Source organism: Mustela putorius, unplaced genomic scaffold (assembly GCF_011764305.1).
Source record: "Mustela putorius furo isolate JIRA1106 unplaced genomic scaffold, ASM1176430v1.1 tig00000997_pilon_pilon_pilon, whole genome shotgun sequence".
Taxonomy (NCBI): domain Eukaryota; kingdom Metazoa; phylum Chordata; class Mammalia; order Carnivora; family Mustelidae; genus Mustela; species Mustela putorius.
In genome coordinates this window covers 2,891,443-2,905,874 of record NW_025421527.1, presented here as the reverse complement: position 1 = coordinate 2,905,874, position 14,432 = coordinate 2,891,443, and the positions used below count along the sequence as shown (strand labels likewise).

The 14,432-nt window shown below is 39.9% G+C and overlaps 2 protein-coding genes across 2 annotated transcripts in view; both read right to left on the bottom strand.

Moving 5' to 3' along the window:
* SPTA1 (spectrin alpha, erythrocytic 1) overlaps positions 1-3,639 on the bottom strand; it is a 64,281-nt gene extending 60,642 nt beyond the window's left edge. The window contains exons 1-3 of the mRNA XM_045086620.1: positions 3,376-3,639; positions 1,990-2,350; positions 429-554 (exon numbers count right to left, since the gene is read on the bottom strand). Coding sequence (XP_044942555.1) covers positions 429-554; positions 1,990-2,226 — 363 coding nt within the window. The 5' untranslated portion in view covers positions 2,227-2,350; positions 3,376-3,639. The remainder of the gene's footprint in view (positions 1-428; positions 555-1,989; positions 2,351-3,375) is intronic.
* Positions 3,640-13,086: 9,447 nt separating this feature from the next.
* On the bottom strand, positions 13,087-14,052 carry LOC101693745 (olfactory receptor 6K2). The gene has a single exon (XM_013047458.1). The coding sequence runs from the start codon at positions 14,050-14,052 to the stop codon at positions 13,087-13,089; it is 966 nt and encodes a 321-aa protein (XP_012902912.1).
* Positions 14,053-14,432: the final 380 nt, after the last annotated feature.

Genomic DNA, 14,432 nt, shown 5'->3' with positions numbered 1-14,432 from the left:
AGAGTAGGGAGAGGTATTTCAGAGAAGACTCACATGACACCGCATCGCTTGTTTGGAGAGTGTGAGGGACAAGGACTCTGAGGTCAGAAGAAATCGTTAGCAATAGCATTTGGGAAAACCAGTTCATCAGAGACACATGCAACCAGGTTAAAGAGGGCTTGATCTTAAGCGAAGTTTTCTTCCGGAGGCCAAGGAGGAATGCGATGCCGTCCCGGGATCGGTTTTGTATCATTGCTCTCTTCTTCCTGCCTCAGGGGATGTGAAGATGTCCACCATGTTTCCTGCCCCTCCCCAGTGGAAGAGAAGAGGCAGGAACCCTGGTTCCAAACCCCCTATAGCAAGCTTTAGACCTGGCATAGTCACTTAAAACTCTGCTGACATAACCAACAATTGGAAACATCTCTTACAGAGCCCTACCATACATTTACCTTGGTGTCCTCGTGGGCAAAATGCCCCTCAGCAAATCGGGTTTCCCTGATTTCTTCCAGTTCAGGAATGACCCCTGATTTTGCTTGTACTTCTGCCTCGAAGGATTCATGCTTCAGATACTTGGCCTGAAGTTTAGAAATCAGAAGTTAAGGCTAATGAACCCTAGTATGCTTAGAGTATAAAGTTCCTTTTCTTACTTTTGGGCAGAACAACTTGTTTCACAACCTAGATGACCAGATCTGGAGAAGTCACATCCTAAAAGAAATGACCACTTGAGGCCAATCCAGGCACAAGGTCAGGGACCCAGGAAAATGTTCTGTCCTGTCCCCATTGACTCTGGGGAGAGTTTCCAGTAATTACCCTGTTATTTTTTTTTATTAATTTTTTATTTTTTATAAACATATATTTTTATCCCCAGGGGTACAGGTCTGTGAATCACCAGGTTTACACACTTCACAGCACTCACCAAAGCACATACCCTCCCCAATGTCCATAATCCCACCCCCTTCTCCCAACCCCCCTCCCCCCAGCAACCCTCAGTTTGTTTTGTGAGATTAAGAGTCACTTATGGTTTGTCTCCCTCCCAATCCCATCTTGTTTCATCTATTCTTCTCCTACCCACTTAATGGATCAAGAAGATGTGGTGTATATACACAATGGAATACTATGCAGCCATCAAAAGAAATGAAATCTTGCCATTTGCAACAACATGGATGGAACTAGAGCGTATCATGCTTAGCGAAATAAGTCAAGCAGAGAAAGACAACTATCATATGATCTCCCTGATATGAGGAAGTGGTGATGCAACATGGACCCTGTTATTTTTAAGTCTCACTTGCCTTTAGTGAGAATGAAAAGTTGCCCCATATTTGTTCCTCTTCAGAATAGAGGAAGTAAGTGCTATGGAAAGCTGAACACAATGATGAAAATGATCATTAATATAATGGCTTTTTTTTTAATTGAGAGGTTTCTGCTTATCAGTTAATACTCTTGTTGTCATATGTATATCAATCTTTTTAATAAATATTACTCTGTTCTTGAACCAGGTGCTTCCTCTCCAACATCAACTACCCCTTTTAGGTAGGTAACCCTTTCTTCTGGTCATGACTCTGTCACCTGCTGTGATAGAAGGAGGGAGAGGAGCCTCCTCCTGACCCCTGTCACGTAGACTGAGCAAGGGCACGGATAGCTCAGTTCCTCCTTGGGAGGAACCTGGGCAAAATCTCCCAGCAGAGTGGAAGCCCTGACCTTTCATAACCTTGAAATATTAAAGTTGCCTGATACGTCATAACCTTCCTCGAACTCTCAGTCACTTTATGCGCATAACAGAACTTCAGACCAGAATTACTTCCATAGGGTGAGTTTCCTCTGTACATAAGACATGGGCTTGAGAAGTTAAGGACACAGGCCATTTAGTGACAGAATTATGGTCCCTAACAGGAAGTCTGAACTTTCTATGACATCATGCCCTTATAGTTAAATACCCACTTATATTACAAGAATGTTTCCCTCCCTGGAGATCTTAGAGTCTGCTCTGAAGAAGTCACAGGAACGGAGTACCTGTATGTTCGTCGGGTCTTCATAGCTCTTATCATCTGCAATCTTGAGTTTCTCCAAGATCCACTTCTCCAGGTCTTCTGCATCCCGTCTGAAAACCTGGTATTGATAGGAATCTTCAAGCTTCTGACCCCTCTCAGCAACCAGATCCTTGAACCTTTTGTAGCGAGTTAACACCTCTTGACGTCTTTCCTGGATCTGCTCTGCTGTTTCCAGCACCTTTGGTCCACCACTCTCCATAGCCTGAAAGTTAGAAATTTTCTATCTCTTGCTGGTTCTCAAATCTCTGTGATGTCCCTTTCTGTGTTCCAAGGTGTTTTCACAGGTTGAACTTACATTCAGATGTCTTGAAGCCTGTAAAAACCTGTTGTCACAAGACACTAGAATATTTACATAATTTCAACCACATGCAACTACCCTTTAGGATAGTAATTCTTTATCAGTGATTACATTTTCCCAACTTTTCACATAAATATGTGCCACCATTTATTAAGTCCTATAAATAGAATTAATTTTGATTAATGATGGAGACAAGTTTAAATTAGCAAAATCACACATCTCAGAGGGATGAAAAGAGTTGTAGTTTTATTTTCTTTACAGAGGCTAGAAAAGTGTTGACTTGTACTGATCATTCTGAATTTAATCTAATGAATAATTCAACATGGTTTGCAATAAACTTGATGAATGACATACACAAACGTTTGGAAATGTTTGTTTTTTCACATAAAGTATAGCCCATATATGTTTATCTTTTTTATTTGCTTTATTCACAAACACTACAGATAAAAAGCTCAGCACATCCTTTAGCAATTATCATAAATTTCAAGTTATTAACCTCTTGGTAATTGACTTTTGCAATGTAAAATGTCACACTGTTAAACAACATAAGTGGGATCCAACCTATTTGAGATAATAGCCGGCAAAATCTCCGTAGGGTTTACCTTCTTTCGTCTGGATATGGGCACAGTTTTCCCTGGCTTACCTCAGCCAGAACACTGAACACTAATTTCAAATTTTTAATCTTCTTCCTCCCAAAATAAAATTGCTACTTGGTGGATGTTCTTTAGTAGTTTGGCCACAGAATCCCATGATTCTATGGAGACCCCAATCTTTCTTGTGTATTATTTTGCTCCAAGTTACCTACTTGTTTTCTCTATGACCCCATGTAATCAGGTCATTGCTAGATTTTGATACTGTGTAGCTACGAGCTCAAGATCATTGTTTAAAGTGATATATTCACAGAAAGAGTTAAAATTAAGCTTCTCTACTTCTTAAAAGCCAGGAAACAATTCTTACAGATTCTATCAAACACAGTGCAGAAAGTTCAAAAGAGACAGCTTTCCTGATTATATTGGTGACAAATTGTACTAGGAAGAATTCTGTACTCACGGTTTCCTTTGGAAAGTGTTTCACTTTTCTGGAAGGTCAAGAACCTGGCAAGATAAATTGTATCCAAAAGAGAGAGGAAGACAAAGACAATTCTCAAAAAGTTGTCTAGTCTTCTCCAGATAAAGATGAAAGAAACGTTACATACGTGGAAGAGTAAAAGAAAAAAAAAAAAAGCAACCTTGGGCCCCAAATCCCGCCAGCTGTAGTCCACGTTATCTTCAGGAGACAGGTTCAGCTGAGGGAGCTGCTAACTTGAGCAGATGCTGGGTGACTCAGCGCTTCAGAGAGACTGTGGCTCCAGAAGTTTCTCAGTAGAACTTTGTAAAACATAAATGTGTTATGAACATAAAGTCAGGTTTCTGAGTGAAAAATTAAAAAGAAAAAAAACAGTTAATAGATGTAAGTTAAAAAGGTTGTGTAAAAAAAAAAAAAAAAGGTTGTGTAAAAATTTTGTTGTGTTTCTTTGATTAGTCTTAGATTCCATGTAAGTCAGGATGGAATTCTGGACCATCCAATCTTTGGACTCCAGAATGACAGGAACTCAGGACATGCATAGTTTTTTTGTGTGTGTTTGTTTATTTTTTTGTTTTTGTTTTTTTCTCCCCAATGTATCTCTAGAAAATATAACTCAACAACTTCATGAACACCCAGGTGCAGATTTCCAACAGTCTTGGAATTAACAAGATAGCCTAATTCTCTCTGTAGAGTCTTTGTCAAAATAGGAAGAAAATTTTATTCCTAGCTTCATAGATTGGGTTTTTAAAAATCTGATTTAGCTGTACTCTTAGTCATTTAAATGGAAGGTATGAAGGAAGTGAGATGTATGTGTATTTACTTTTATTTCATGAAGCAAAAATTAGGATACCTCATTGAACAAACTAATGAAATCACTTTTTTTTTTTAATGGTTTTAGTACTAAAATGTGGGATAAAAGTCAACCTGTATTTTTGGTGGAGAGAAAGAGAAACAGAAATTCTTCTCCAAAGGCATACTTCTTTTTGCCAACTTTACAAAAATGAAACAAACAAAAAGAAAATGGTAGAATGGCTTCAGACCCTTCTACAAAGCAGGGAACTCCCTGAGCTAGATATGCTGCCCACACTTCATTCTAGTGTGATTCCAACCTAAATATCCTAGCTTCATGTTCTACTGGAGTAGAGCTAGGTTCTACACTTCTGGTTTCCCTTCCTTCCTCTCCTTCAACTGAGAGAGGTTAAAATTATCTTCTTGAAAGTCTAGTATTGTTTTACTTTTCCATATCATTTCATTATATTCAAATATATAACAGTATTAAGGCAGAAACACAACTCGGGCAATGAATTATATCACACACACCAAGGAACCTCTGATGGAGTTGGAGTGGGGAGAAGACACTCTAAAATCTTTATCTAGGAGAGGGGCACCTGAGTGGCCCAATTGTTGAGCATCTGCCTTCAGCTCTGGTCATGATCCCAGAGTCCTGGGGTTAAAGCTCTCTTTTCAGCAGGGAGCCTACTTCTCCCTCTCCCTCTGCCCCTCTCCTCAAATAAATAAATAAAGACCTTAAAAAAATCTTTAAGATTTTTAAGATTTTTAATCTTTAAGAGTTAAGAACCACCATCAATTATCTTAATATAACTTACATGTTGACATGATTAATTCACATTGCTTTCTGATCTTTAGACAATTCTGTGAAGCAGGTATTATTACCATCCTACTTTTTACTTGAGAACAGAAGTAGTGTCTGAGAGGTGTCCTCTCCGATGGCTTTTGGTTGTATGTGTGCAGAGTCAAGTCCCTGTGAGGGTCGCCGCCATACCTCCTGCCCTTTGTCTATTGTAGCTAAGCTTCTCTTAATCCATCAACATTTCTGGTTGTCCTGTTCCAGAAACTTCTCACCAGTGGTGCCAACCCTGGGATAAGCTTATGACCCAAGAAATAATAGGGCAGGATTGGTCACTATGAAATAATAAAATAAAAGGGGGTAAGAGCAATAGTCTTGGGGCGCCTCGGGGCTCAGTGTGTGAAGCATCTGCCTTCGGCTCAGGTCATGATCTCAGGGTCCTGGGATGGAGTCCTGCATTGGGCTCCCTGCTCAGTGGGGAGCCTGCTTCTTTTCCTCTCTCTCAAGTAAATAAATTTAAAAAGTCTTTTAAAAATATGATTATTTAAAAAAAAAAAAAAAACTCTCTTTAGAGCAGGGAGCAATGTGGAAGTGTGCAAGACTTGGGGACGAGGTTTCATGTGCCATAACCAGTGTTCTTTGGGTTTTCAGCCTTTGCAGCCAGGAGAGGCTTATAGGACAAGCTTCTCTTACTGCTCTGACCCCTGCCTGCGAGGCTCAGCCCTGCCCCATCTTCTCAGTCCATCTAGATTGACCGAGTCGCTGCAGTCCCCTTAGCACCACCATTGTTGGGGCAAGGATCAGGATGACTTGAGGATTAATGGAGGGACAGGATGAGAACATCTTAAATCTTGGTGGTTTAACACTTGGACCCCTGACTCTCTTGCTACTTTTACAGTTTTCTGAGAATGCTCATTGGCTCTGAGGCCATCGAGACTGACTAGAACACAGAGGAGGTTTAGAGCCCCGTACTGTCTTTCAGTTGGCATGCTGCTCTTAGGTGAGTGAGTGCTGGTGGCTGCGGAGGAGGCTGGAGTGCATCCCAGACAGCTTCATGAGAGAGGAGTCTTACCTTCCATTTTGCAAGGGCAAAAGTAATTTGCAGGGTTCTTGTATGGGTCAAGGTTATCGGCAGTAGGCAGATCTGTGCTTCCCATACCCATTTAATCAGCTCTGTCCAGCTTGCCTGCGGCCTCCCCTGAGTTATCAGATCTTTTCCTGGGCCCAGAAGCTCCAAGAGATGCTCTCTACCTCAAATTCTGGAGTACCCCCAACTTGCAGCACGAACATTGATATCACACTTACTGGGTATATTCTGGAGTCCCACTTTCTTGGCTCATAAACCAACAAGGAAATGATGTTAATTTTAACATAAAACCATTTCTTTCCCATGGGATAAAGGTCATAATTATTTTATTATTTTAAAATTTTTAATTTTTGCGTCTCCAGAATTAGTTCTTGTTTTAAAATGTCTCCAATTTTTGCCTCTTAAGTGGGTTAGAAGATTACGTAACATAATTCAAAAACATGAAGTGATCTTTTTACAGTTAAATATGTTGATGTTAATTCTTAACACTTCAGGTCCTTTAAAGTTATTTGTGCCTTAACTCTATTCAGAATATATATTATTCAAGTTTGCAATCCTCTCATTAAAAAATATAGCTCTTTTGCTCCCTACTATAATCTTCTCTCAGTCTCTCTTATTTTTTTTTAATTTTTAAAATATTTTTTAATATTTTTTTATTTAGTATCAATGCACTGAATAAGAAAAAGCAAAACCCATGATATTTGCTTTATACAACGAACCAAGTGATTGAGGCGGAAGGAGAGGCGGGGCTGATGGCAAGTACACTGGACCGTCAGTTAAAAGGCTCGATGCCTCCATTTAACAACCACATGAGCATTAGAAATTTGCTTTAATTTTGTTAAGTACCTAATGGGGGTAGTAATGACCAATCGACCTGTTTCCTAGAATTGTTATATGGCTCACTTTATATTTTAGTTACACGCCATACATTTTATTCTGAATCATTAATTTTGAAAATCAGAATGAAAAGGTCTGGGATCTGCTTTGGAATAATTCCTCGTAAAGCTAAGGCTGTATTTTTTAAAGAATGATTTGCAACACATCATTTAAAAATCTCACATTAAATTGCTTGATGTTCCCATCCACTAATAATTTTCTTTGAGTACAGCAGGGCTGAAGGAAACTATATAAGCCTAAGTCGTCATAAACCTTATAAAAATAGCAAGTTTGGTGCCATGGCCCCACTCAGGGAAAAAAGACTTCAACTAAAAAATATTATTTCTCATTAAAATAAAGGAAAGGAGGAGCCAAGGGCCAGGACTGAACATATTATCTCCTTCATAGCCATGATTAAACTATGAAGTTTAGTTCTTGTATTTAAGGGACTAGAGTCCCACAATGTCAATGAAAGTTCTATTTAACATCTATGCCAGTCATAGAAATTTACGTGGATTATCTGTGACGTGGCTGCATTCCACTGCTACAACGGCTGCATGTGCAACTGCAAACAGACCAGATATCATGTCTTTCCCATTATCTCCCCCCCCCCCTGTCTTTCTCTGGGGATGTGGGAAAAGTCTGAGTTTTTCTACAACTTAATTTTTTATCACTTGTAATTTGTCAAGAAACATAGACTACCTCTATTCTAAAACTTTATTCTTTCAGCAAACTACTATTGAGCATTTCTAGGGACAAAGAATTCTCACAGACATTGGGAACATAGAGGTGAACAAGGCAAGATGCCTATTCTCGAGGAGTTTACAAAGTAGAGGGCCCACTTTCCACATCACGTATATAATAAGAGTATGCTAACAGCCCCCGTGCTTACAGTTGGCTCCATGCAAACTGTGCATATATGTATATATATGTATACATACGTACACATATATATGCACCAAGCAAACTGACATCAGTAACATTTGATTTTTCTCATGAAAACAATGGTTTCTAAAAGGTGGAGGAATGGTTTGTTATTTGCAAATATAAATCACTTGAACCTGGACATTTGTCAATCCGTCACTAAAACACGAGACATTTTCAAGTCTACGTCGAAAGTTGCGTTATATCATCTTCTCTGCTTTCCAGAAACAAGAGAAGGTCACACTGCACTTTGATGAATTAGTGTTGTAGGATTCGGAGGAATATCAGTGAAGAGAATCCCAGCTCTATTTCTGAGGTGACTTTGAAGAAAATTAGTACTGCTTTATGGTCTTTTAAAAACTGTCCAGAGATGAGACTTCTCACTGCAAATGTCATGTGGGTGTACACAAGAGGAAGTGACCCGGGGCATTAGGAGAAAGGTGAGGGGAGACGAAGCATGAGAATGTGGCCTCTGAGAAACAAACCGAGGGTTTTGGAGGGGAGGGGGATGATGCGATGGGTGAGCCCGGTGGTGGGTATTAGGAAGGGTACATATTGCGTGGAGCACTGGGTGTGGTGCAGAAACAATGAATCTTAAAAAACACTGAAACAATAAAAATAAATTAAAATAAATTTTTTAAAAAGAGAGAGAGAACGGTAAGGATAGCCAGAGTCTTCAAAACAAAATTAAATGATTTTCTGGGCATCTTATTATATCTTACTATCAAGAGGAAAACACCTTATAAGACCTGTGATAAATGTCTACCTCAAGGTGCAAGAACCAATCCTTATTTAGTAGACAGTTGGCTCCTGGGTGGCTCAGTCTGTTAGGCATTGGACTTTGGCGAAGGTAATGATCTTAGGATCCTGGGATCAAGTCCCACATGGGGTTTCCTGCTCAGCAGGGAACCTGCTTCTCCCTCTCTCTCTGCCCCACCCCCACTCATGCTCTCTCTCTCTCTCTTTTAAATAAATAAATAAACAAACAAATAAATAAACTCTTTAAAAAATAGATAATAGACATATGATAGATCTTTTCTAAAGTAAAGAATGCATGACGGAAAAACAATCAGGGTTTTGAAGGGGCGGGGGGTGGGAGGTTGGGGGAACCAGGTGGTGGGTATTAGAGAGGGCACGGATTGCATGAGCACTGGGTGTGGTGCAAAAACAATGACTACTGTTACATTGAAAAGAAATAAAAAATTAAAAAAAGAAGAATGAATGAATGAGCAAAAATAACTTTAAATGTCACAAGTTTAATTGCAAACAATTTTTAAAAGCTCATTTACCTCCATTTACTTTCTGAATGTGTCAGCTCTTGGTTTTACTTGGAATAAATACTTCCACTACATAGGAAGAAGCTTTTAGTCCTCCCAGCAAAAATTCTATCTCGCCATTATCGAGGATGAAAGAGTAAGGTATTCCTTAAAAGCAGTCTACTGCCTGTCCTTAGTGTGTGTCAAGAAATCTCCTAAATTAAATCAGGGTGGAGATCTATGGGTAAACAACCAATGCAAAGAAACAGTAAAGGTTCTTCATGTCTCAGAAGAAATAAATTTCTCTTTGAAGTTTTTCTTGACTCGCCAAGAATAGATACTAAGTCTGCTATGATTTTATGAGTTTTGTTATCACTTTTTGCATAGTACTTTCATAGATTTCTCTCCAGTTCTCCTGTGGAAACTCTTTTCCAGAACCTATCAGTGCCTGATACATAGAAATTATTGGGCCACAATGTGGCTGGTTGGCTCACAACTGTGGAAGAAATATCCACAGGTCCACAGAAGAAGCAGCCACATAATGGAACTATGAAGCCATGAGCATTGCCCAGGATGGGGGACATGGCCTTCATGCCTAGTGTGGCCTACTCTGAGATTCCAAGTATTTGGGGAAAAAAAAAAAAAAGCATTTTCAGGATAAATTCTACAGCATCCTTTTGTTGGTTTACAAGCTCTTCTAAATCTTTCCAGGTGTAATCTGAAACCAGTGTCCATATTTGGAGGGCAGTGAGAGACCCAAAAAAAGGCAGGTCACTCCAGATTGGTAGACGGCAGGTTTAATAAGCAAAGGGAACTTGCATACAAGGTTGTCTTGGGTGACCACAGGATGCGTGGGTCCTCACACCCAGTCACCAGAGTCTTAAAAGTTTATATAGGGGCATTAATGGGGTTCAGTCGTGTATGCTGCCCAGATTCTGTGAGCACCTCATCAACACGTCAAGACTCTGTCCTTGGAGCAGCTCCTGAAGGGGGGAAGACAAGCAGAACCAATGTTCCAAGGACAATGGCAGAGGTGTAGACCTCCCATCACCCGGATCCAGCTCATGGGTCAACTGATGTCAACTCTGGTTCCAGACTGTGAGTTTCTGCACATCAGAGAATGGGCCTTATAGCACTATCATTCCAACACCTAGCACTTTCCTCTGTATATAGTGATACATTTTTAAAGTTTCTTGAAGAAATAGCCTAGCTATTTTAATAGAATTAACAAGAACCCCAGGAATGGCCTATGCTATTGCCTCTGAGAATGGAGTCCTCCTCACCTCTCCGTTTTCTCAAGAATATCAGCACAATGTCAGGAATGTAGCACGGTGGTTAAGTGCAAGGCTTTCGGAGTAAAAGCGAATAGAGTTCGAATCACAGCCCAGCCTCTTCCTAAATGCATGGCCTCAGACAAGTCATTTAACCCTTAGAAGTCACAGTTTTCTCAATTACACAATAAGAATGATAATAATACCTATTTCTTAGGATTGTTATCAAGTAACATATATACAGGAGACATTTATTACAATATCTTCTATACAGTCCATGCCCAATAATGAGAAAATTGTATTTTTGCTATCAATAAATATAATTGCACTTGTGAATATAAAAATGTTATTTTATTACAAGAAGCAAAACTATGATTAATAAATGCAGCAGAGCTGTTGATAAAATACATCTAAAATTAAGAAGAATGAGTTAGGTGCTCCCGTGCTCACCAAGTCAGAGGCCACACATTTCCTTAAATCCTATGCATTTACTAAGGGCATAGTAAGAAAGTCATTCATGGATGTCAACACACCACGAACTTTCTTTTATTTTCTGCTTCCTTTCTGTTTCTTTTCTTTCTTTTCTGTTTCCTTTGATTTTGTTTTTCCTCAGCTTGGAATTGTTTTTGCTCAAAATACACAGACACACACACACACACACACACACACACACGTTATCTAGTAAAATTCCATTCACAGAGTAGGGTCGGTTTAATCGTAGGTTTTTAAGCAAAGTAACAAAGTGATCAGATCTAAGCTTTAAGAAATAATTCATCCTCAGTTGGGAAAACAGCTTGAAGGTGGAAGTGTATGGATGTAAGAGAGATAGTTTTAGCTCTATGAAGTTCTAGGGACACTGATAATTTCTAGGAAAGGATTCTATCATACAGAAAGTGGAGAGAAGAGATAAGAAAAGTATGAACCCTTTCCCCTGCTGGAGGTTCATGCATATCAGTTCTCTAACGATATTACCCTTGGGGCAAGTACAGTTAAAATAACTAGTCAGTCAAGGAGTGAAGTAATTCCTTCCTCATTTCTCCGGAAGAGCACGAGACGTTGCCGCACTACTCAAACCCCGCAACGCTACTGGTCTCCCTGCTCCTCTCTTCCCTGTTTTCCCTTGTTTTCTCCTATCAAGTAGATGCTGAAGACTTTCTTTGTTAGGGCATCTCCACCCACAGCCTATGGGTTTTCTCTCATTTACCTTCCCTTCTCTATCTAAGATTTTTATTAGATCATATTAGCTTCTTCTTATCAGCCTTTCCCCCTTACTCCTGTCTTTCCGTCTGGTGTCATAACATTAAGGAGTGAGGGTGAGGGCCTGGCTGTGGCACAGTCATGGGAAAATGAGACTGACAATCACAGGAGTTGTGTGGGCGGGCTACGGAGGAGGGGAAATCTCCTAACATTTACCTTGTAATAAAGGTAAATTTACTAAATGTAAATGTACCCTTTATTACATCTTAATTGGGGTATGAGCCCCGGAGAAAATCGCCCTTTATGAAGCATGTATAAGAAGACTCAGTAAGAGAAAGAGCCCTCAAACAAAATAGGACAAGGAGAGTTCAGCATCTTCAAAGCCAAGGGAAAAGGGAAGAGTCATTCAGTACTGTTGGATGCCAGCTGGAACAGTCAGAACGCAGCGTGGCTGTGCTGGCTTACTCATTCAATGGGGATTTATTGATGTCATCACTTAATTCACAATATCTTTAATTGCATTGAACACAAAGATTAAGATTTTGGACTCATTATGAAAAAAAAAAAAGCACTGATACCTTGATGGTTATATTGCTTTATTTTTTTTAAGACTAAGTTTTAAATTTTGTTTTTGCACTTATAGTATTATTCAGTGATCTTCTTGACCTAAGATTCTTTGCCATAGTCTTTAACTACTGCACAATTGCAGCTAATGGCTTTGTCGGGCTTCCTCCCCTGTCACTATTACAGAGGCCTACCCATGGTCCTAGCTTCTTACAGTCACCAGCAATAATGAAATGGATTGAGTCTTGAGCAAAACGGCCTCCACTCACTTCACACATTATAGTTGTGATGGCCTTGGCTCGTTACCGATCTAGACATGGGACTCATGTTGTACAGTACTGCTAAGGTGTGAATGGAACAGGTGAGGCATAGGAGAACCTGCTGAAACATGTCTATACAGATATTCGTCAATAATGAATACTGGGTGTTATTCACAACCGATAAGTTATTGCAAACTACCTCAGAAACTAAGTATGTACTGTACGCCGGCTAATTGAATTTAAATTAAGAAAACAGTGAATACTTAATTTAGGAATTAGGGTTATTTTTCAACTATATCCATTAGTGATACCACAGAGGGAACTTTGTCTTATGAAGATGAGTTTTCAATTACCATATCTGACCAACATTTGACTATGTTAAAATTAAATATTGACCCAGATCATTTCCATAATATGAATTTATCTTGACTGAATTGAGTGGCAGGAAGCTGATTTAACAAAGTCAGATCCAACCATATGTAGGTTGGATAAAGACTGAAAGAAACTATTACATACACTAAATTCACTAAAACTATTACATATCTAGTTTTAGTGAATTTTGTTCTTGGTGACCTCCAGAAGACCAGTTTCAGTAAAAGCTGGTGGGAAAAGATCACAGAGAGCTGAGAATGAGAAGTCACCAACAACTATGTAGACTTCCAATAATTAGATCTTACTTGAGGTCCTTGGTCTTATGAAAAAAGATTTTAGCTTGACCCCAGTGTTTTTTTATAGCTTCCTTTATTTCTTTATTCCTCAGACTATAGATTATGGGGTTAAAGAAGGGGGACAAAACTGCAAAGGCCAGAGCAATGACTGTATCCCAGAATAAGGAGTAGGTGGCAGAGAAGCGTAGGTACATGAGGGCCACACTGCCAAAGAAGAGCAGAAAGACAGTGAGGTGGGAAACACACGTGGAAAATGCCTTGCGTCGGCCATCAGCTGACTGAATGCGTAGAATTACAGTCACAATACCAACATAGGACAAGAAAATGAGCATCACGGCTATAATAATCTCCACTGCATGGACAATATCCACTACCTGAATCATGATGATGGCTTGTGGGTCTGTGCAAGCCAAGCGTAGCACAGGGAGGAAGTCACAGAAGATATGCTCAAGGTGATTAGAGCCACAAAACGGCAGTGTGGAGATCCAGGCAATCTCAGGGAGGGGTGTGATAAAGCCACAAACGCAGCAACTCAAAGTCAGTTGGACACACAGCCTGGGGGTCATGATAGTGGGATAATGGAGAGGGCTACAGATGGCCAGGTAGCGGTCAAAGGCCATAGCTGTCAAGAGACAAACCTCACTGATGCCAGTGGAGTGGAAGAAATACATCTGCAGGAGACAGCCATTCAAGGAAATGCTCTTCTTCTCACTCAGCAGGCTGGTGAGCATCTTCGGTATGGTCGATGTGGTGTACCAGATCTCCAGGAAAGAAAGGGCGCTGATGAAGAAGTACATGGGAGTGTGGAGGTGAGCGTTCAGCTGGACCACTGTGATGATGACCAGGTTTCCAAAGACAATGAAAGTGTAAATGAAGAGCAGTGGAACAAAACAGATGACAGAACCTTCCCAGGAATAAGGGAAGGCAGAGAAGATGAATTCCTGATTGGTGCTTTGATTGGGGCTCTCCATTTTCTAGTCGAAAACAAGGACTTCCAACTCCCAGTGCACTCAACCTTGTAGGAGATGTCTACTATTGGTCAGAGAGTAAATATGCTTACCAAATCCCAACTCTGTGTAGATCCCTGCACTGGGGATGTGGAGGAAGACAAAGAAAGAAGGAAATAGTCCATACCCCACAATGCTCACAACTAAAGTTATAGTATGGGACAATCTCCAGTCACAAAGTGTAGTCAATATTTTAAACCAATGATTCCCTAATTTTCACATCTTCAGAACCATATGGAGGCATTGTTAAAACTCAAATTGCTGGTCCCTATCCTGAGAGTTTCTAATTCAGTAGATCGGGGGTAAGGCCAAACAATTTGCATGCCTAACACATTTCTAAATGA

Bases quoted from the DNA above. Each gene is read 5' to 3' on its own strand.
- LOC101693745 (XM_013047458.1), bottom strand. From the start codon at position 14,052: ATGGAGAGCCCCAATCAAAGCACCAATCAGGAATTCATCTTCTCTGCC.